Below are 23882 nucleotides of genomic sequence, written 5' to 3' on the forward strand. Positions count from 1 at the left end.
CACCGCAGCGGCCTTGATATTCCTACGACTCATGACTATTTCGACTATTTCCTCGATCTTACCTCGAAGTCCATTGCAATTAAATTGCAAAAAGGATGCATTTTCCGGGATTGGGACAACAACGGCTGATGTTAAAGGCTGCATGTGCGGTTGTTGTCGAGGGGACTGTGGGGAGTCTCATAATCAGATGACGAGGGAGTTTCGTAATCCGATGACGACTCACTGGGGACTGTATTCACACAGCATGCAGCAACATAGTCCCTGTCGTAGTCCCTCACGTGGACAAGTCCAGTGCAACCCCTTAGATGCACCCACTCCTGACATCTATTGCATCTCACCGAAGGCTGGATGTGGGTGAAGATGCGGGTGTGACAAACCGAGCACAAATATATTGGTCCTGGGTTTTCCTCCGTCCCGGCACGGACCAAAAGGATTCAGAGCAGGCATTTCGGGATATGCTGCTCCCAACACAGAAAAACGAAACAAATACAAACATATGTACATGGAGGTGGCAGCCGCTGGCCGGAACGCTGATGTTGTGTGGTCCCGGGTCAATCCGGTACAGAGAACACGCTGCCGTGGGAAGATGGGTTTATCGGTTCCCTCCTTCCGGTACCTCCCACACAAAAGTTCGAAAATGTTCGGAGAATTTGTGCACACGATAACTCTTGAAGGAAGTAACCGATTTGGTCCATACTTTGGACATCCTAAAATGTGTACCAGACTTAGATAAGGTTTCAATATGGACTCAATTGGTTCACTTCTTCGGGTACCTCCCACACAAAATTTCGGAAAAGTTCGGTTTAGGGCCATCTCTCGAATCGCTTTGATTTTTGTTTTAGCAACTTGTATTCACTGTCCCCAATACGACGTTACAAGTTTCATTAGGGGCAAGTCCATACTTCCTGAGAAAATAGCATGAAAGTTGCAAAAAAAAAAACCCCCCTATGACACCGTGTGAGGTGGTTGGAGCGCAAGATTACTCTCGAACGGATCTGCATATTCGGTTCAAAATTTGGCCTTCGTAATATTTTGTCCAAACATAGTTTAAATTCGAAGATAAGCCATATCGGTCCACTCCTTCAGGTACCTCCCACACAAAAGTTCGAAAATGTTCGGAAAATTTGTGCGCACGATAACTTTTGAACAGAGTTATCGATGTAATCCACACTTTGCACATCCTAATATATCTACCAGATATAGATCAGATTCGGATATGGACTATATTTGTCTACTCCTTCTGGTACCTCTCACACAAAATTTCGGATAAGTTCACTTTAAGACCTGCTCTCGAATCACTTTGATTTTTGTTGAAGCGACTTGCATTCGCTACCTCCATTACGACGGTAAAAGTTTTTTCAGGGGCAAGTCCATATTTCTTAGGAGAACAGCCCGAAAGGTGTAAAAAATCCTTTGTCACCATATGTGGCTGTCGGAGAGCACGATAACTCTCGAACTGTTTTATTACCGATTTGGTCCAACATTTGGTCTTCGTCATATTATATCCAAACATAGTTTCATGGGGCAATACCGGTCCACAACTTCTATGATGGCCCATATCGGTCCTCCCTAAAGGTACCTCCCCCACAAAGGTTCAACATTTGTGTCTTAGTGCAGTTAATTACTAATCCACATTTTTGTCGGCAAGTTCAAATGTCGAAAAAGGGCCACAAAATTCTGAGAAGACCTTAAATACATTCGATCTGTCCGTAGGTGAAAGTTTCAATTCACATTGGCTGAGGGTATATATCTGCCGACTGACTCTTTCTCACTTGTTCATGTATCCAAAAGTAAAGGAATCCTCTAGTTGGTCCATGGTACAATTACCACAGTAGTGGTATCACGCCAGCTGTTTGGATATGAAATGTCAAATCCCTTTATAAAACAAGTAAAAGAAAATCGTTAAGTTCGGTCGGGCCGAACTTTTTATACCCTCCACGACAAATTTCAGCCATTTCGGTGGATTAATATGGCCACAACCTTCAAAATACCGAAATTCGGAAAGTACCGTTCTATGGGGGCTATATGATGGCGTGGACCTATACCTACAAAATTCTGGGGGAAAGTTTTATACGCCTAAAGAAGACTAAATACCAAATTTCAGCCATCTCGGTGTGATAATGAGGCTATTGTATTATGGGGGCTATATAAACACGTGGACCTATATAAACATTTTATGGTAGAAATGTTTCTTTGCTTCTGGAAACACAAAATACAAAGTTACAACCGATTCTTTGGTCAAATGGGTCTAATACATTCAAAATATATTAAAATGACGCGTACTTTATAAGGGGCCTTATGTGGGGGCTATACCAAAACGTGGACCTATATAACCCAACTTTGGTAGGAATGTTTTCTGGCCTCTGAAGACACAAAATACCAAATTACAACCAATTCTGTGGTCAAATCGGTCTAATACATTCAAAATATATTAAAATGACGCGTACTTTATATGGGGCCTTATATGGGGGCTATACCAAAACGTGGACCTATATAACCCAACTTTGGTAGGAATATTTTTTGGCCTCTGGAGACACAAAGTACCAAATTACAACCAATTCGGTGGTAAAATGGGCCAAATATCTTAAAAATTCCTTAAAATGACGACGCGCCACGCGTCATTTTGTATGGGGGCTATACCAAAACGTGGACCTACATAGCCCGCTTTCAATACCAAAAGTCCTACGTACATATAATATATTTTCCCAAAATTTCATCAACCTACGTCAATCCGTTCGGACGCTAGAGTGATTTCCACAGACGGAAAGACGAACGGACATGGCTATATCGATGTAGAATTGCACGCTGATCAAGAATATATATACTTTCTGGGGTCTACAATGATTATTTCGAGTAGTTACAAACGTAGTGACAAACTTAATATACCCCCATCCTATGGTGGAGGGTATAACAATTATTTTTGTTGTAATATCCCCAACAGCATAAAGAAAATATTGACATTTCTTATTCAAAATTTTACTATATCACTACCTGGGTCCTAAAAATCTCCTCATTTTTCTGCCTCTAAGCTTCGGATTGGTTTGCTTTGGTTGCTCTTAAAAATCTTTAAGAAATCCATGTTTTGGCCCTTTTGCCTCCTAAGAATTGAATTGCTACCTAAAATCCATAATTATTTATTTCCCACATTTATTCTCGTTTCAGGACAAATCAATACGGCACACAAACACCGGCAATTGTCTACAACGGCCATCAAGAGAAGATCCTACGACGCCTTTACTGCGTCCCTGCAACTATTCACGGGGGCAACAGTGGCTGATGGAGTCGAAATTTAAGTGGCAAGCTCATTAGTTGTAAACTTATTTGTTGTTGGCTTATGTTTTTTTTTTATTAATTGTGTTTTAGTTAGTACATTCAATTACATACATTTATACATAATGAGAAAAAAATACTATTTTTAAATGTAACTGATAATCATTTTATTTTTAAATTTTTATTTTATTGAAATTATTATTCTTAAAAACAACAAGAATAGAAATTTTTAATTTTTAGATATTTATTTAAAAAATATAATATACATAATTATTTTGTTTATAAAAAACATTTTTTTTTAATTTTTATTTAAAATGAAATTAAAAAAGAAAATACAAACACATTCAAGAAATAAACATATCCTAATTTTTAAAACTATAAACAAGAAAGAAAAAAATCATAGATTTTGTATCATTTATTTAACAAAAAAAAACAAAAAATCATAATTATTTTAGCTTTATTTTGTAGAAGAATTTAGTTAAAACAAAACGAAAAAAAAACAGAAATCATAAAAAAACCCTCCTCCCAAAATTAAAAACAAAACAAAAAAATATCACAATTTTTTATACTTGTATTGTATTTATATAACTAAGGATAAAAACTAAACTAAACAAAAACAAATCCACGTAAATATGAAACACAAATAAGTCATTGACAGACATTCTGATTTTTAAGCATTCTCTTTTTACATTTATAAATAATTAATATAATTATAATTAAATAAATAAATAACTAACTAAATAATAGAATATACATACATAACAACATACCGAAACAACAATACTAACAACCAACATACAACTTGCATACAAACATACAACAAACAACTACATACAAAATATAAAACAAATGTGTCTTCCCTTGTATTAATTTAATTTTTAATTTTACAACAATGTGAAAAACGAAAAGAAAACAAGAACTAAGTGCAGTGAAGTTTAGCAGAAAATATAACTGAGAAAAGTGTAAGAAATCAATTCAAAAAAACGAAGAAAAAAAAACAACTAAGAAACTCATCTTTCTTTTTTAGTCTCTATACGTATACATACGATATTTTTAAATGAAATTAAAAAAAATAAATAAAAACCTTTGTATAAATCTTATTATTATGTATTATTAATTGAATAATATCAATAATTATTATGATAATTATAAAAGTACATAGAAAAAATAAATATTTTTTTCCTAAAGACAAAATAATAATAAAACAAAATAAGTATGAAGCATAAAAAATTAATTGAAATTGAAAATTGTCATTTGTAATAATCAATGGAGAGAGGGAAAGTATTTTGTTTATAAAAGGGTAAGTAAAATTTTAATATTTCAATCCATACCTCCTTATTGGTATTATACGAGGACTTTTATTACACTGTGCAACACGAAAAAAAATCAATCACATCCGCACTCCACTTGCACTTTTGCGAACCCCGAAGGTTTGAGGCCTTGATGTCAAAAGGGATCAATTTGCCAAAGTCATATCTATATATATAAAAGAGCTTAGTGAGTGAGTGACTGACATATCATCGCCCAGACGAAACCGCTGAAGCTAAAAGGCTGAAATTTTGACTGTGGGTTGTTGTCGGTGTGTAGGGGTGAGATAAGGCTGGGTTTTTGGAAATCCGACCTATAAGGGTACGAAAAGTACTAAAAGGTACTAAATATGGTACCCTTTGTATTAGGCAAACGGGAAGAGCTAGAATTCTGAAATTTGGAATGAGGGTAACTGATGGAGAGTTAGAAAGATGTACCAGAGGGTTTTGGGAAATTCGACCTGTAAGTGTACGAAAAGTACTAAATTTAGTACCAATTGTATATTTTAAACGGATTTAGCTGGAAACTTGGAATTTGGTATGGAAATGAAGGTTGGGAAGTGGTGTCTATAAAAGGAAATGGTTTGTGAAATTCGTACTCATGTGTACGAAAAGTACTAAATGGTACTAAATTTAGTACAATTTGGATTTGGGTGAAAGGATAGAGCTGGAAATCTGAAATTTGGATTTAAGATTACTGACGGAGTATAGGATTGAGATATAGGGGTAGTTTTGGAAATTCGTACTTATGTGTACGAAAAGTACTAAATTTAGTACAACTTGGTTTTGGATGAACGGATAGAGCTAAAAACCTGAAATTTGGAATTAAGGATACTGACGGAGTATAGGATTGCGATATGGGGGTAGTTTTCGAAATTTGTACTTATATGTACGACAAGTTCTAAATGGTACTAAATTTTGTACAACTTTGATTTGGGTGAACGGATAGAGCTGGAAACTTGAAATTTCGAATTAAGAAAACTGTTGAAGTGTACGATGGATAGACATATGGGGTAGTTTTAGTACTAAATTTGGTACAATTTTGATTTGGTTGAATGAAGAGAGCTGGAACCCAGCAATTTCGTAGACGGGAAGAGCTAGAATTTGAAATTTGGAACGAGGGTCACTGATGGAGAGTTATAGAGAGAACCCTTTGGTATGGTTTTTGGAAATTCCACCTATAAGTGTGCGCAAAGTACTGAATGTTACCAAATTTGGTACCAATTGTATATTTTTAACGGATATAGCTACAATCTTCAAATTTGGTATGTGAATCAAGGTCGGGAAGTGGTGTTGATATAAGGAAATGATTTTGGAAATTCATACTTATGTGTACGAAAAGTACTTAATGGTACTAAGTTTGGATTTGGATAGACCTGGAAAACTGAAATTTGGAATTAAGATTACTGATGGAGTGAAAGACTGAGGTAGTTTTGGAAATTCGTACTTATGGGTACGAAAAGTACTAAACGGTACTAAATTTGGTGCAAATTGGATTTGGGTGAACGGATAGAGCTGGAATCCTGAAATGTTGAATTTATTTACTTTTGGATTGTAGGATTGAGGTAGTTTTGGAAATTCGTACTTATGTGTACGAAAAGTTGTATACGGTACTAAATTTGGTACAATTTGGATTTGGGTGAACGGATAGATCTGGAATGCTGAAATTTGGAATTAAGAATAATGTTTTGGAAATTCGTACTTATGGGTACGGAAAGTACTAAATGGTACTAAATTTGGTAAAATTTGGATTTGGATAGACCTGGAAACCTGAAATTTGGAATTAAGAGTGAAGGACTGAGGTAGATTTGGAAATTCATACTAATGGGTACGGAAAGTGTTACATGGTACTAAATTTGGTACAATTTAGATTTGAGTGAACGGATAGAGCTGGAATCCTGAAATTTGGAATTGAGATTACTGTTGGACTGTAGGATTGGGTTAGTCTTGGAAATTCGTACCTATTGGTACGAAAAGTACTAAATTTGGTACTACATTTGGTACAATTTAAATTTAGGTGAACGGACAGAGCTGGAATCCTGAAATTTTGAATTAAGATTTCTATTGGGGTGCAGGATTGAGCAAGTTTTGGAAATTCGTACTTAGGGGGTACGAAAAGTACTAAATGGTACTCAATTTGGATTTGGATGCACGGAAAGAGCTGGAATCCTGAAATCTGCAATTAAGGTTACTGATGGAGTGAGGGATTGAGGTAGTTTTGGAAATTCATACTTATGGGTACGGAAAGTACTAAATGTACTAAATTTGGTACAATTTGGATTTGGGTGAACAGATAGAGATGGAATCCTGAAATTTATAATTAAAGTTACTTATGGGGTGTAAGATTGAAGTAGTTTTGGAAATTCGTACTTATGGGTACGGAAAGTACTAAATGGTACTAACGTTGGTATAATTAAGATTTGAGTGAGCGAATATAGCTGGAATCATGACATTTGGAAGTAAGATTACTGTTGGGCTGTAGGATTGAGTTAGTCTTGGAAATTCGTACTTATGGGTACGGAAAGTACTAAATGGTACTAAATTTGGTACAATTTAAATTTAGGTGGACCGATAGAGCTGGAATCCAGAAATTTCGAGTTAATGTTATTGTTGGGGTGTAGGGTTAAGGAAGTTTTGGAAATTCGTACTAATGGGTACGAAAAGTACTAAATTGTACTAAATTTGGTTCAATTTGGATTTGGGTGAACGGAGAGAGCTGGGATCCTGAAATTTAGATTACTGTTGGAGTTTAGGACTGAGATAGTTTTGGAAGTTCGTACTTATGGTTACGAAAAGTACTAAATGGTACTAAATTTGGTACAATTTAGTTTTGGATGGACGGATAGGGTAGAATCCTAAAAATTTGGAATTACTGTTGGAGATAGTTATTGAAATTCGTACTTTTATACGAAAAGTATTAATGGTATTATGAATAGAGATGCAATTCGGAAATTTGGTATTATGGACCCTCTTGATGTGTAGGGTTGAGATATGAATGTGGTTGTGGATATACGTACAATAAGTGTACGAAAATTACAAAATGGCACAGAATTTGGTTCAAATTTTTATTGTGTAAATTAGTAGAGCTGGAAATGTGAAATTCGGTATTATGTATACGTACTTATGTGTACGAAAAATACTAAATTGCGGTTGGGATTTAATTTTGGATAAAAGTACTGAATTTGGTACCAGTTTGGCGTTGCTTGAAGGGATAAAGGTGGAATTTCGAATTGTTGTATGAGGGATGGTGTTGGTGTTTGGATATTTTGAAATGCATACAAATCCTGAAAGTAGGCTGACGGCTGGCTGACTTATTGAGAAATACGAAATGTACTAAATGGTATTAAATTTGACGTTAGTGTAGCAATGAAGCAGGGATTATATAATTAGTGTGTGCAAAGTACAAAATTGCAATAAATTTGGTATTGGGCTAAGGAATAGAAGTGGAATTCTGGTATATTATTTATTTGTCAGGTTCATTTTTAGAAGTGGTCGTGCAATAAATGTACTAGAAGTATTAAGTAATACTTAATATTGAAGCACTGGTATTGAGTGAATCGATAAATGAAATTTGTTGTGAGGATCACTGTTGAGATTGGATCAGAATGTTTATTAAAATCCATCTTTAAATGTATGAAAGGTTTCTACATGTAATACCATTGGCATTGGGTGAACAAGTAAAGCTAAAACTGTATTAAATATTGTTTATTTGAATATTATTCCTTTTCCGCATACAAAGTAGCGGGCATTTTGCTAGTCTTCTATAAATTCATATATCGGTATCTGTTTCATGACATTTTTTCAATAAAATCACTCTAATGTGGACCGGCACAAGCCCGAGAAAAACACATAGAAAACTTTAGAGATGGACTGGATAAAAGCGCAACAGTTTTGAACTTTTGCGGAGGAGGTATCTGAAGGAATGTACCAACAGAATCTATCTTCGATTTGGATCTAATATTGGGAGTCATTTCATTGATAACTGTCGCTTTTCAAGTTTTTGGACCATAATATCAGGATTTGTGGACTTACCCACGAAGAACATTTGAATTGTTGTTGTTGTAGCAAGGGAAATAGTTCGTTTTTCCAAATGTAGATCAAGTTCGAAGATGGACTATTGTTTTCAAATTGTTACCAATTCTTCCCTGCGGTCACCAACTGAAATGCCTATTATGTTCAACTTTTCAGAACGTACACATCCTGAGTACTTCATTCCAGTATAAAGTCATTTCTAAGATTGTGTTTAGATTAATAACGCGAATAATGCTGATTGCAGTACTATTATTTTTCAAAAAAAATTAAATTATATTTTTTCACGTGGCCGCTGTTGCATATTTCAAGCAAATATTAGTTCATATCTACATTAGGCAATTTTCCTTGTCAGTTTGATGGAAAGAGAGGTTAGGTATATGATAACCCTTTGCCTTTCAACAACCTCTCTCTCTCTCTCTGGCAAACTGAGTTTTATACATATTAGCTAAGCTCCTCCTTTTTATCTCCGATTCCAAACAGAGAGGTTTAACATGGCTGAAATATTCAGAAAATGTTGCCTATATTACGCTGAGGGGTACTTGCCACCACTGAAAAATGTGTGCAAGGCGGCCGTGCTTGCACCACGAAGGCACCCACTTAGTGCCAATTGTTCCTGTCTTTCCCGCACACAAGTACCTAAATTATAGCCCTTATGTTCTATTGCGACGTAGGGGATGAAAGATACCAAGGAACGGTCCTGACCGGCTTTAACATGGCAAAGCCCAGGGGCCTAATTATGTGAGTCGATTCGATCGTGAATTTACTCGTGAATAAGTTTTCGACACGAGAAAAAAACGGCATGATAAGACTCGATCGAAATCGTTGATCGAATGTTTCGAGAGTAACCGGTAATCGAACTATGTGTTCCTCAGGGAATGTTATGAAGGTAGATGTCAAAAAAATGTGTTTATTTCAAAGCAAAAACTAAAAAACAAAATTATGGATGAAAAATGTAAATATTTGTGGAATTTTTTGAACAATACATTGAATAATAATTTCGGAATGAAGTTGTGCTAAGAAAATATGAAAATTAGTAATGTTTGCAAAATTGTTTTGACATTCTTGTTACAGTTTGCTAATACATCTACCTTAATAATTCTCTCTCAAAATAAATGAGAGAATTTGGTGGGTGTTTTGACTTAGCCTCTCTGAGAGAGTATTTCCTTTGGTAAACAACGGGGGATGAACTGTTTAAAATGCACTTTATTAAAAGTTGCTCACTTATAAAGTGAAGGCTATTAATATTAAATAATTTTTTGTTTTGCAGAAATTCATATTTTTTCAACTTGTATTTTAACGACTGCAAACACTAATTTTTGGTTAATGATAGCATGCATATGTATTTATTTTAATTCTAATTTTATCACAATTTCTCAAAACGACTGAAAAGGACTTTTCCCAATTTCTCTTGTTATTTTGTGTAAAGAATGCTCACAATTATTTACTAATATCATTTTTCCTCTATAAACCGCCAATAAACAAAATTTTTTACATTTTAAACAAAAATACAATAAGAAATCTTTCATTTCGTTTGTTTACGATAGGCCATTTGGCTGCGAGAAATTACTCGCAAATTTATGCTCAATTTCTCGATAATTTTACTCGATAACGAATGTTGTCATCCCAACTTTGAGTACTCGGGTCGAAACAACTCGATATCGAATCACGTAATTAGGCCCCAGGATTTATCTTGGTCCCTGCCTCATCTCAAGCGGACACTGACCTCCCCGTGGTGTCACCTGGGGAGCTGCCTTTAACACTCGTGCTAATATGTACCTTGCGTTCACCCATAAGAACATTAAAAACTTGGGTTTGGGCAACGGTTTAGTAACCCTCCCCTAGAAAAATGCAGCCTACTATAAAAAAACGAAAGAAAAGAAAAACAAACCCCTTTAAAATTGACGACCACCGCAAACGTTTTGAGGACCATGATCTGTGAATCTGTTCCTGGAATGTTCGCACTCTTTACAGAGAAGGTGCAGTTTACGGATTGGCTGATGTACTTGAAAAGTACAAGGCCGATATTACTGCCATACAGGAAATACGATGTATTGGGAAAGGCGTCACAACAACACCTAAAGGTGACGCACTGTATTATAGCTGCCATGACACAAAGCATGAGTGGTGGGAGACACATTTATAGAAGTTAAATGTGACAATCAGCTGTATTTTTACTTTTTTTGGTAAATTTGTTTTTCAAAATGTAACCCAACCTTTACACATGCCAGTGACAGTTCGAAGAATTCAATACATACACAATTGCTCTGTTCCAGAACCTGCAAGAATCTACTATTTTTTACTACGATAACATTTTTTCCTTTATGTTATCGGAAAAAATATTAAAAATTAGTAGATTCTTGCAGTACTGGAACAAACCAAATATTTTACTACCACAATTACATTTTTTGAATTGTCGACTCCACTGGCACTAGATTTTTCATGCCAGCAAAATTTTGAGCTGGCTGCCAGTGATATGTCGAAAATGAAAAAAGAGTTGCCGAGACTATTTTTTAATCCATGTACATTTTTGTTTCTTTCAAGAATACAAAGATTTAATGCATATTTTCAAAAAGATTAGGAAACACAAATAATACGTCTTGGAAGCTGCAATATATTAGTGGTTAGTAAAGACATAATTTTAATGTTTTTCATGCAAATATAGGTTGATAAATAATTTCCCTTCTGGGATTATACAATATTGAAAAGGCGGCAATACCAGATTCATTATGTTTATGATTGAAAACAATCTTTTTAAAACGAAATAAAATAAAAAGTAATAAAATATGTTGTGAATTGTGTTTTAAATCTGAAATATAATGCACTTTTGTGTGTTAATGCGGCTTAAAATGATTTTGAAATTGAACTTGCACTGGCATGTGTAAACACACAAGAAAACTGCATGCCAGTCGAACACTTTTTCGGCATTTTCGAGTATAATACATGTACTCAATTGGCACCAATTTACTGGCATGTGTAACTGCAGCGTAATAGGGTCTACTCATGAAAATTGTAACTTCGAAATTTGTAATAAAAATGACCTACGACACAAGGCAAATTTATATAAGGTATATGCATGAATTACAACAACTAACAAAATTACGAAAACAACAGATCTGTTCCAGAACTGCAAGAATCTACTAAATTTTGCTATTTTCTTCGATAACATAAAGGAAAAAATGTTATCGTAGTAAAAAGTAGTAGCTTCTTGCAGGTTCTGGAACAGAGCAAACATTTACTCTGTTCCAGAACCTGCAAGAAGCTACTATTTTTTACTACGATAGCATTTTTTCCTTTATGTTATCGGAAAAAATAGTAAAAATTAGTAGATTCTTGCAGTTCTGAACAGACCAATTGTTGTTATTGAAAATTAATTGTCAAAGAAAGTATTGAATAATAGGGTCGTTCCAAAATTTTTTTGGGAAAAACATAAATACATATTGAAAATCCTCTAAAATAGAACAAATATGAACCAAAATGTAAAGCATTCAGAACTATAGTAGGTAATTTTTATTACACGTTTAGGATGAAAAGCAGTATTTTATGGTAGCAAATTTCGAAGTTTCAAATTTCATTTTGAAAACTAAATTTACAAAAAAGTAAGAACACAGCTGATTGTCACTTCTACCTTGTATAAATATGCCTTGGTACCCATATTATCATTATCCGTTGGGAACATCAGGCTTCAGGGGCCCATTTCTCGATAGAATAAATCAGTGTTATATACATATATATGTGATCAGGGATAAGTGACCTAACTGTGGAAAAAAATTGGACCCTAGCCGAGCTTAATAATTAGGGATCGATTATCCATTGCCATTAAACTTGAGTTGGGTTGTCAATTGTCAGCACAACTGAGATGAAATGTTGTATTATTGATGTCAACCGAACTGGGTTGTCGATAAACGTGTTATCGAGCAGTGTTTTATCAAACTTGTGAACTCTACATTAATACAAAAGGCACAATTCGCCAAAAAATCTATTTTAAAATGATAAGTTCAGTGGAATTATTTTTTGATGATGAAGAAAATGTACAGGACATGACATCTATTAGAAGAAATATCAGGGACAAGTCGAATCCATTTGAATTGCCATTTGCACTGTAAGTTGAAGCTCATGTTGGAAAGATTTGTATAATCACTAAATTATTTTAGGTTTAAGGAGTATTTTCGACTGAAAAGGATGCCGTAGTTTACATTGTGGATACGTTAAAGGAAAACTTCAAAGTAAGTTACAGATCAACAGCAATACCCCCACTTTTAAAAGTGTGCGCTGCATTGGGATTTTTGGATTGCAATTGTAGCAATTGCATTGCTCAATCTATGTTGTCGATCGTATTGAAGGAAGTTGTCCACTTGATAGCGGACAAATTGTGCCAAAATTTCGAAATTGTCGGAGGAGGAAAAAAGACAAAATAAAAATCGTTTTTATTCAAAAACGAAATTCCCTGGTGTTGTCGGCTGTATAGATGGATTTGCACTCAATTTATCAATTAATATTTCAAACTGTTGTTTTATTTTTTTTACCATATTTTTGATACACAAAATTAATCATGTAAATAATCAACAAATGTTAAAAAATGTTTTTTTTTTTCCTTTCAATTTTACTTCTTGTTCCTTCGAAAATATTCACTGCAACTGAAAAAAACTGGTTGCTGAAAGTAGCCGATTCGTCAACTGAGATTCGCAACTTCAGTTGAAGGTTGCCATACATAAAGCAATTTTGACAGCTGACAAATCCACTCAACGATAATTGCTGTCGATAATCGACCCCTTAATTTTTGAAAACCTATTGTGGAAAAAGTTTCAAATCCAGCCACTACATTCAACTTGCTCTCTTCAAAGTTCGTAAGTATCCACGAAAACTTATTTTTTTCTTAATTTTATCGCGTACCCGGTGTTGGACTCTGCCCATAGTTCAAAGTGGCTTATTCCTAGTTTAGCTATAACTGTCGGATAAATCTGAAATTTTTACCATAGATAGATTTTGATGCCCTGATTACGAAAATATGAAATTTAACCGGCGGTCATAACCGGTTGTCTGATTGTTTGAACCGAAAGCACGGGTAAAAACCCGGATATATAACCGGGTTTTCTGAAATGGGTATCAAATGAAGGCTTAAAATAACACCTTTTTAATGATTTATTTTCTGTTGGGATGCTAAACCCGGTTAGGGAGTTAAACTGTTGTCCGAGTAGCTTAAATTTGAACCCGTCCATAGGAGAAAGCCTTAAATCCACGGCCGAAGGCCGCCTACTAAAGGAAACTTACAATTTTAACGAAACTTTTGCCCGCGTACCCAAAATTTGCTCTAAAATTGTAACCGGTTTATGTACAGCTGGAAATATTACATTTCTGGATAGGTGTTTTCCTAAGCTTTCTTTTGATACCATATCGGTCCAGAAAACCCGGTTATATATCCGGTTTTATGCCCGTAATTTCGGTTCAAATAATCGGGTGACCGGTTACGAGCGCCGGCATAATTTTATATTTTCATAATCTATCTATGGTGAAAATTTCAAATCGATCGGACGATTATAGTCAAACTAGGAATGTTCCTTCAAAGTTTTTAAATCACGACCAAATGCCGGCCACCAACACTCATAATTTTTAAAGAAATTTTATCGCGTAGCCAGTGTTGGGCTCTGTCCATAATTGAAAGGCTTTAAATTCCGGCCGAATCTCGGCCAACAAGGAAAATGCATGGTTTTTATTTTTATAAAGTCTTCACAAGCTTGAAAATGATACCTATATTTTCGCTTTCAAAAGAAAACAAAAATAAATTAGGAGTTTTTCTGGGACTGGCTTATATCTTGGGAAGTATGGACTTCAATACAAATTTCATATCGTGTATCGCTATCAGACCACAAACCTGATTTGTTCCCAAGTATATTTTGTTGTATAGTTTATCATTTTAAATTCAGGCGTCGGGTGGTACCACTATCAAACCAATGCAACGAGTACCCTTTTCCATTGACTTTTATTGAATTTGACCCCAGAAAATACCGCCGTAGAACCGAATTACTTGATATGGGTATTATATAAAAGTTTATGAAAATACCTATCGAATGGTAACGGGTTTATAACCATCATATAACCAGTTCGACAGATAAATCCAAAAAACCGGCATTTTATAAAAAAATGTCTAAACATATAAAGTTGCATAAAGTTTTTCTAGACTGCCGGCCTTTGGCCGGGGCTTAAGATTTTCACCTCTGGGGTATGTCCAAAAACCGGCTCGGCGATCCAATGTTTTTCCTATACTTTAAAGTTTTTCTAGACTGCCGGCCTTTGGCCGGGCCTTAAGATTTTCACCTCTAGGGTATGTCCAAAAACCAAAGTTTTCCTACATCCAAGTTTTTCATATACTTTAAAATTTTCTAGACTGCCAGCCTTCGGCCGAAGCTTAAGGTTTTCACCTCTGGGGTATGTCCAAAAACCGGCTACGCAATCCAAAGTTTTACTGAATTCATTTTTTTATTGCACTATTATGGCATTATATTGCAAAAATTTCAATTTTTATAGAAATGTGTAAATAGCTGAAGACCAATATCTCCGGCTCCATATGAGGTACCGCTGCGAATAGGATCGCGTTGGAAAGGTAACGGTGGTGTTTGGATGTACTTCATGATCGGTTATTTTTAATGTTTTATCGGTATGAACCCCTTGTGCCATTCGAGGGTATTTTCATATGATGCCCATGTCAATTAAATCGGTTCATAATTAACGGTTGGAGCAGGTTGAATGTTTGGGCTGGATTCAGATCGATCTTACCACAGATAGGGTTTGCAGTGCTGATCACGTCAATATATATATTATGGGCAGGAAGTCCATACTTCCCGAGATATAGACTCCGAACGTTCAAAAAATCACTTGGTTTTGACGATATGTTTAGTTTAAATCGAAATTTTTTCATATATAGCCGGTTTTCGGCCGGGGATTAAAGACTTTCTCCTATGGACAGGAACAAATCTCGGCTAACGCGAACAACATTTTCCTTCAGACCGAATTTTTTATCATCGATCCGAATTCGGTCCGTATATTCAACTTATGCCAAAAAAACATATATATTGCCGTAATCAGGAAGACAAGATCTATCTATGACAAAAATTTTAGCGTCATCCGAGACTTAAGCGTAAAGTTAAGACACTATTCATTCCAAGATTTGTTTAGGATTTTGCTAGTCTGAAATCACAATAATAACACTTCACTCAAATTTTTTTTATAAAAAAAAACTTAATTTTCTTTTTTTTTATTCACACATTTTTATTTTGTTTTGGTCCACTGACGCCAGTACGAAAACATTCGTAAAAACGCATAAACCAAAACTGCACAGATCGTGGCTACGCACACAGAAAATTAGACAAAAACTAATTTTGTTATTTTGTTTTAGTGTAAATATAACGCCTACATAACTAAGAAACACTAAACCGAGATCAACAGTTTATTGTTCCTTGGTTTCACGGAGACGACGGACAGCAGAACGTACGGAAGCAGCAGCAGTGGTAGAGTATACCCAGGCACCACCGGCAACAACACGCTTGCAGCGCTTGCAGGACCAGATGCCAACGCAGGCACGCTTCATGGAATCCTAGATGGCAAAAAGAAAACAACAGAAATTAGTTATTTTATCTTTAAAAGGTAGAAAACAAACATTTCCAAACTTACCTTGCCGCAGAACGAGCAGGTATATTTGCTGTGCTGGGTGATTTCCATTTTCTTGACCATTTTACGTAGGGAAGCACCATAACGGGTACCATATTTACCTACGATTCCAACCTTCTTGGTGCGTTTGGCCTATAAAGGTAAAGGATGAAGAGGTAATCAGTTTTAGAGCCGCACAAAACTCCACAGTATAACATATTTTCACAATTTTTAATTCTTTCAATTAATTATTTCTTTATTCAAAAATTAGCTTTCATTCTGATTTAAACATAAATTCTTTGGACCGTTCTCACATTTTTATTTTATTCTATGCCGAGATTTTCACAATTTTTTAAGATTTTTTATTTCGTACCATTTTTTAGTTGTTGATCTGTCAAAAATTCAACCGGAAAGAAAAGGTTATTGGTGTGAAGTTGGTTGTGTTTTATTACTGTTGTCAATGTTTAGTGCGTACTATTGCTCCATAGATGGCGTACACAGTATCAAGTAATTGGTAACCTTATTTTTCACATATAAATGAATTTGTAAATTGTATTATTTATTGTTATTATAACTAAATATGAGATAATTAAACAAAATATATCAAGCATTTCTCAGTTTCCATTATTTATTTCATTTTGTGCTATATAAACCTATCCCTGCGTTTACACATGACAGGACAGTTAAGTTCATGCATGGTATAAGTAAAGAGGTAGATTTAAATGAAAAAAATCTATAGAACCCTTGTTTTTCTTCAATTCCTAAAACTTCAAAATAAAAGCAAAAAGTGGGTTTGTTTACAATGTATTTTTTGAGCATTTTATAAAAAAAGCGAAAAATGAATGAAGAGTTAAGTTTTTTCCACATAATCGAGTTGTGAATATGATAAACTGATTGTTTCAATGCAAATCTCACCAATTTCTTCCATACAAATGGTCTAAAAACAATTTTAAAAATCATTGAATTCGATTGTTTTTAAAATTGTTTGGCATATTATTCAAACACCACACACACATACACAGTTTGGTTATATTGTTTTGAAGTTTTAGGCATACTCGAATGAAAAAATTTAAATTGACATAAAGCTTTGGCTAACCTTTCTTATTAAACCATGAGTTCATGTCATGGTACAAATACACAGGTAGCCGCATCGGCAATTGTTGGTAACATAAGATGTCAAAATTTGACATCAATTCAATGCAATTGACACATTATGTTACCATCAGCTGGCTTGATAATGCTACCTGTATTATTGTACCATGGTTCATGTATAATACTACAGCTCTGTTCCTTTACGTTCAAGAATCTTATACCCCGTTTATATATAACCGGATTTAACAAACCGACTGGGTTTTAAATGTCAATTCCTTTGATTATATTTCAAATAAATCTTCATGAAGAAGGTTAACCCTGCAAAAAGCTCTAATATAAACAGCACATTAAAGTTTTACCACTTTTTACTCGAAAAGCGTTCCTTTACTTCAGACACCATACAATTCATATGGGAGCAGTTTGCAACTTTTGCTACTTTTGCCGGTTTTACCATTTTCAAAAGTAAAGGAACAGACCATACGTTTATATATTACCGGATTTTACAAGCCCGCCGGGTTTCAAATGTCAATTTCTTTGCGTATACGTCAAATAAATGCTCATTAAGAAGATTAACCCTGCAAAAGGCTATAATACAAACATGGCCTTAATTGTCAAAATCCCAAAACTTGCCTGTGTGACGTAGGCGTCCAGACAACTGCAAAAACAGTTCTAAAATTATGAATAAAACTCGTCGATTTCTTTTTGTTTTCCCTTCACATATTTTGTTTTTGTTCGTGTTCCTTTGTTTTCAACACATTTGAATTACTATCCCACACATTTTTACAAAAAATGTCAAAAAGTTCTTAACCCTACTGTCTGTGAAAAACTGATGGACAGCTGGGAGACAGCCGACAAATCTTGGTATAAGTAAAGAGGTAGATTTAAATGAAAATAATCTTTAGAACCCTTGTTTTTTCCTGAATTCCTAAAACGTCAAAATAAGTAAACAAAAAAACAACAAGTGGGTTTGTTTACAATACCATTTTTGAGCATTTTTATAAAAAACGCGAAAAATGAATGTGTCAAGGTTTTGTGGATATGATAAAATGTTTGTTTCAATGCAAAGCTGACAAATTTCTTCCATGCAAATGTTCTAAAATCAATTTTAAAAATCATTGAGTTCGATTCTTTTTAAAATTGTTTGGCATATTATTCAAACAGCACACACGTACCCAGATTGTGTATATTGTTTTGACGTTTTAGGAACAGTCGAAAGAAAAAATTTAAATTGACAGAGAGCTTTAGCTAACCTTTCTTATTAAACCATGCGACAAATGTATGTATGTGTTAGTAAATCAGAGTTGTATTTGAAGGCAAATTGCTTGGTGTAAACGCCTATGAACCAAATAAAAATTCAATTTTCTTCTTTTGTCCCGGTCCACACTAGAGTGAATTCATTAAAAAAATTTAATGAAATTATGCGTCACTAGACGAGTTTCATAGAAGAGTAATATCATGATTTCAGAAAGCCTAATTTCATGAAATTTTTTCAATGAAATCACGCTAGTATGTACCGTTTTTAACTGTTTTTAATTTTGTTTTGTCTGCGTTAGATTTTTTCTTTTGTTCTTATTAATTGTTTTCTTCATTGCCAAAAAATCGTCAAACAAATGTCGAAAAATCAGTCCTACAATTTTTTGCCCGAAGAAATTTGTCTGGTATCCTGTGGTCCCGGGTCACACTAGAGCAATTTCATTGAAATTTTGACATGAAATTATGCGTCTATAAATCGAGTTCCATAGTCCCGGTCCACACTAGCGTGAATTTCATTAAAAAATTTCATGAAATTAGGTGTTCTTAAATCGAATTCCCCATGGTTTAATAAGAAAGGTTAGCCAAAGCTTTATGTCAATTTAAATTTTTTCATTCGAGTATGCCTAAAACTTCAAAACAATATAACCAAACTGTGTATGTGTGTGTGGTGTTTGAATAATATGCCAAACAATTTTAAAAACAATCGAATTCAATGATTTTTAAAATTGTTTTTAGACCATTTGTATGGAAGAAATTGGTGAGATTTGCATTGAAACAATCAGTTTATCATATTCACAACTCGATTATGTGGAGAAAACTTAACTCTTCATTCATTTTTCGCTTTTTTTATAAAATGCTCAAAAAATACATTGTAAACAAACCCACTTGTTGCTTTTATTTTGAAGTTTTAGGAATTGAAGAAAAACAAGGGTTCTATAGATTTTTTTCATTTAAATCTACCTCTTTACTTATACCATGGAATTCCCCACTACAGCAATTTTATGATTTTACTCTACTATGGACGTCGATCTAGAGACTCATAATTTCATGCAATTTTTTCAATGAAATCACTCTAGTGTGGACCGGGACATAGAAGAGTAAAATCATGAAATTGGAAAGGGCATGGTTTAATAAGAAAGGTTAGCTAAAGCTTCCAGTCAATTTAAATTTTTTCTTTCGACTGTTCCTAAAACTTCGAAACAATATACCCAATCTGTGTATGTGTCTGTGCTGTTTGAATAATATGCCAAACAATTTTAAAAACAATCGAATTCAATGTTTTTTGAAACTGTTTTTAGAACATTTGTTTGGAAGAAATTCGTGAGCTTTGCATTGAAACAAACATTTCATCATATCCACAACTCGATTATGTGGAAAAATCTTGACACTTCATTCATTTTTCGCGTTTTTATAAAATGCTCAAAAATGGTATTGAAAACAAACCCACTTGTTGCTTTTGTGTTTAAGTCAAGTAGCCGGACGAGTATTGGCCTTTAAGGGGTGAGTACATAAGCTGCCTTGCCTGCTTATGGGTACTTTACACGATATGTTTTCTAGATATCCGTTGTCACTTTGCATATACATTTTGTATGGGAGAAGTGACAACTCATATGTAAAAAACATACCGTGTAAAGTACCCATTACCTTGCTTGCTTCTGATAAAAGAATAGAAAAGAAAAGTGCAACACAGTTCGAAATTTGCTCGGCCTTCTTTATTCTTTTATTTTTATTATGTCAGAAATGAAGCAGGAAAGCAAGACAATCAGGCAAGGCAGCTTATGTACGCAGGCCTTTAGGCCATGTTTATATCATAGCCTTTTGCAGGGTTAACCTTCTTTATGAGGATTTATTTGACGTACACACAAAGGAATCGACATTTGAAACCCAGTGGATTTGTTAAATCCGGTTATATATAAACGTACTATAAGGATACTTATAAAATGCTTCCTTTAAGTTGTTAATTCCATAGAATATCTATCAAATAAATGACGTAAATACCCAAAACTCCTGTTTTAAATGAAAGTGTAAAGTGCGTTTTATACAAAATAGTGTCATTACTTATCACATTAGTTCACATTAGTTAAATTTTTCTTTGTAATATATCAACTGTGACCACAACAGTCTATATAGATAACCTCATATACAATTTGATATCATAAAGTGGTGTTGTGAACCCACCCAAAACCACAATATCCAATCTAGTGAAACCTATTTGTGAATCAGCTGTTGTCGCAAAACTTCTAATTACCACTACAAACACAAAAACATTTGTTTTGCTGTGTTTGGCATAAAGTTATTGACATTTTATATTTTTTGTTAATGGTTTTGTTTTGTTTTATCGCAGAACAGAACTAGCCACAAAAACAACGTATACGGCGACGAAAAGACAGACTTCACCACAACAGAAAAACCAAACATACCACAACAATTGTCATCATCACTGCCTTCTTCGGTCGTGTTGAGGAAAGAGAGCCACAACAAAGGAGTAACAGCCGTAATTTATGATTTAAATAATTATTTTTGGCAACTGATAACGAAAAAGCAACAACAAGTACAAAACAGTAGCAATCATTATGCTAGCGAGATTTGAAATTCTATAAAAAAGCGATTGGAAAAGGCATTTCTACAAACAAAATAGACTTACAAGGTTGCGGAGGAAGGCGTCAACAAAGCCAGGAAATTTAAAAGTGAAAAAAAAAATAAATATTAACTTGAAAGGAATTCGAAAGCAAAAGGGAAAAAATTAAAGGTCAGTATAATTTTTTTTGTCTTTGATTCTAATTAAATTAGCACTTGTGTTGTTGATAAATTTATTCGTTGCAAAAACAAAATCCAAATTTATCACATGCACAAACAAACACTAGTAAAGTACGTAAACCATATGTTTGTTTTTGTGCTATTTTTCAGAGCCAATATGTGTGAATGGCGTTGCAATATAATAGACAACTCCAAATACAATCCCGATACTTTGGATCTCAATAGCGATGAGGAAGCTGCCCGGTACTGGTTTCCATGTTTCCAGGACATGATAAAGAAGTTTTCACGCCAAGCTGAAAATTCACAAAAACAAGATGACACAGCTGTGGAGAGAGCGCAACAATTCCGTGAAACTTATTTACGCAAATTGGAAGAATATCGCAGCCATACCAAAGAAAATGCAGAAAATAATAAAACTCTTGGTATTAGGGAGTTGTTGGAGCTAATAGATAAACATTTACGTCTGTATGGGTTTCCGGACCCTTGGTTGGAACAAAAGAAGTCAGAAAACGAGGTCGCCTTAGGTTTGTTTGCTGAGCGTATACACGAAATTGATAGTATTACGGACAGCCGTAAGCGATGGATTGAATTGGTGAAAGGTGTGTTAGCTGGTAACATGTTTGACTGGGGCGCCGCGGCTGTAACGAATATCATTTCGAATGACAACACCTTTGGATTACATGCTGCCCTCGAGCGTATACAAAAGAGACCATGGCTTATGGATGATTTGGATAACTGGCTGGAGAGATTACACAATGGCGGAGAGGTTCACAAATGTGCCGCTATATTTGTTGATAATTGTGGTGTAGATGTGGTTCTTGGAATTTTACCTTTCGCCCGTGAATTGTTAAAGAGAGGTACAAAAGTAATACTCTGTGCAAATAATGAACCCTCACTAAATGATGTTACAATTTCCGAAATGTCGAGTATATTGGATTACTGCAATTGTACGTGTCCCATTATGAAAGAGGCACGAACCAATAAACGTTTAACAATACAAGGAAATGGCCAGAAAGGACCATGCCTTGATATGCGTACATTACCCCAAGAATTGTGTAATGCCTTAAATGAGACTGATCTCCTTGTCATTGAGGGTATGGGAAGGGCCCTGCACACAAATCTATATGCCCGCTTTAATTGTGAAACTCTGAAATTGGCTGTTGTTAAGAATAAGTGGTTGGCTCAGCGTCTGGGTGGTGACACATTCTCTGTTATATGTCGTTATGAACCGTTGGTGAGCTGAGATTTTAGCTCTCCGCAAAATAATAACAATATTGTCACGCAGTTATTGGTTGTCTTCTTATATATAATGGGCTTATACCCTAGACAGACGGCAGCGTTAATTTGCATTAACTGTCTTAATTCAAATTAATTCGTGCATTATCCACATTCTTAATGCACAAAATCAAAGGAAATTTAAACTGAATTTAGCAATTTCAATATGGCAATGCTGTTGAAAATCAATTGTCTTTTGTCAAATTTCCATGTTTAAGAAAATAAAAAGGGAAAGCAAATCAGCAATTTTCGCGTTTCTTCAAAATAAGTAGTGGTCTTTCGCGAGTAGAATAGCAGCTAATCGTTTTTCACGCCTTCTAACAAATCTCTTTTTCAAATTTTTATTTTCACAAAAAAATTCATTACCCACCATACCAATTCTATCGAATGTTATATCTTCCTCAAATGTTTTTTTAAAGTTTTGCAATATTTTTATAATATTAAAAAGACTCAAAAATATCGCGAATAAATTAAAGTTATTTTTGCTTCATCGTGGTGAAAAGATCAAAGGTAGAAAGTGTATTTGTTTCGCATATTTTGACGAACTTTTGTAAAGCTTCATGAAATGGTCTGCTGGGTACAAACAAACAACACAAACAGCTGTTTCATAAATGCAGATACTATCGTCTGTCAGGGTGAAAAATTAATTCAAATTAGGACATTTTTAATGCAAATTAACTCTGCCGTCTGTCTAGGGTATTAAATTGTGTTGTTCTGTAGCTTTTGTAGGGCGTTTATATTTTCATTCTTTATTATTTAAACATTTCTTTGTTAAGCTTTTTTTTATTGATCTACGATGACATTGTTATTGATTTTCTGTATTTATTTGTTTTAAAGGACAACATAATTTATGATTTGCGAACGCGAAACTACTATGAGGTATTCTCTCCAACTTTCACAAACATTAAAATTATTGTGGTATTACTTGTGTATTTGTCTTGAAATTGACTCTTTAGTTATTTTTTTTTTATCATCTAACATAATGAAAATCATGCAATAGAAACAACAACAATAAAACGAACTATTTAAATGCAAAAATGCCACAAACGACGTTTTATTTCTTAAATGCAATAAAAGACAAATTGCTATTTGTCTGAGGTGCTTTTTTTGTTTTTTATTTGAAACAAATGGTGTCTATTCATTTTGAAATTAGCTCCCCTACTGCTAGTTTAATAACCTCTTAATGTGAACTATTCAATGACAGCGACTATGCTGTTCTTTTTTGTTTTCAAGGAAACACAAACTTGTTCTATT

The 23882-nt window shown here is 34.4% G+C and overlaps 3 protein-coding genes across 10 annotated transcripts in view; 2 read left to right on the forward strand and 1 right to left on the reverse strand.

Annotated features, from left to right (window-relative positions):
- The window catches only part of Pgant5 (polypeptide N-acetylgalactosaminyltransferase 5), a 299665-nt gene extending 295295 nt beyond the window's left edge, over positions 1 to 4370 (forward strand). For 6 of the 7 annotated variants that reach the window (XM_073970567.1, XM_073970568.1, XM_073970569.1 and 3 more), the window contains one exon: positions 3163 to 3448. In XM_073970567.1, the coding sequence (XP_073826668.1) occupies positions 3163 to 3309 (147 nt within the window). In that variant the 3' untranslated portion in view covers positions 3310 to 3448. Of the gene's footprint in view, positions 1 to 3162 lie in introns of all 7 variants that reach the window. The other variant, XM_073970570.1, reaches the window with a different exon arrangement.
- An 11476-nt stretch (positions 4371 to 15846) lies between these two features.
- On the reverse strand, positions 15847 to 16758 carry RpL37A (ribosomal protein L37A). The gene is made up of 3 exons (XM_073966272.1): positions 16624 to 16758; positions 16275 to 16403; positions 15847 to 16197 (listed from the first exon to the last, which is right to left on the reverse strand). The coding sequence occupies exons 1-3, from the start codon at positions 16624 to 16626 to the stop codon at positions 16051 to 16053; spliced, it is 279 nt and encodes a 92-aa protein (XP_073822373.1). The 5' UTR covers positions 16627 to 16758; the 3' UTR covers positions 15847 to 16050.
- Positions 16759 to 20805: 4047 nt separating this feature from the next.
- Positions 20806 to 23666, forward strand: LOC141395120 (4'-phosphopantetheine phosphatase). 2 transcript variants are annotated; one of them, XR_012410542.1, is made up of 3 exons: positions 20806 to 21345; positions 21504 to 22666; positions 23324 to 23666. XR_012410542.1 is itself a non-coding variant. In XM_073970575.1 (2 exons), exon 2 carries the CDS (start codon positions 21511 to 21513, stop codon positions 22594 to 22596), a length of 1086 nt encoding a protein of 361 aa, XP_073826676.1. In that variant the 5' UTR covers positions 20806 to 21345; positions 21504 to 21510; the 3' UTR covers positions 22597 to 23666. The 2 variants fall into 2 exon arrangements, 1 of the variants encoding a protein (XP_073826676.1); XM_073970575.1 differs by having other exon boundaries at positions 21504 to 23666.
- The last annotated feature ends 216 nt before the right edge of the window (positions 23667 to 23882 follow it).

This window comes from Musca autumnalis, unplaced genomic scaffold (genome assembly GCF_047663935.1).
Source record: "Musca autumnalis isolate F117 unplaced genomic scaffold, ASM4766393v1 scaffold_2, whole genome shotgun sequence".
In the NCBI taxonomy this organism is placed as follows: Eukaryota; Metazoa; Arthropoda; class Insecta; order Diptera; family Muscidae; genus Musca; species Musca autumnalis.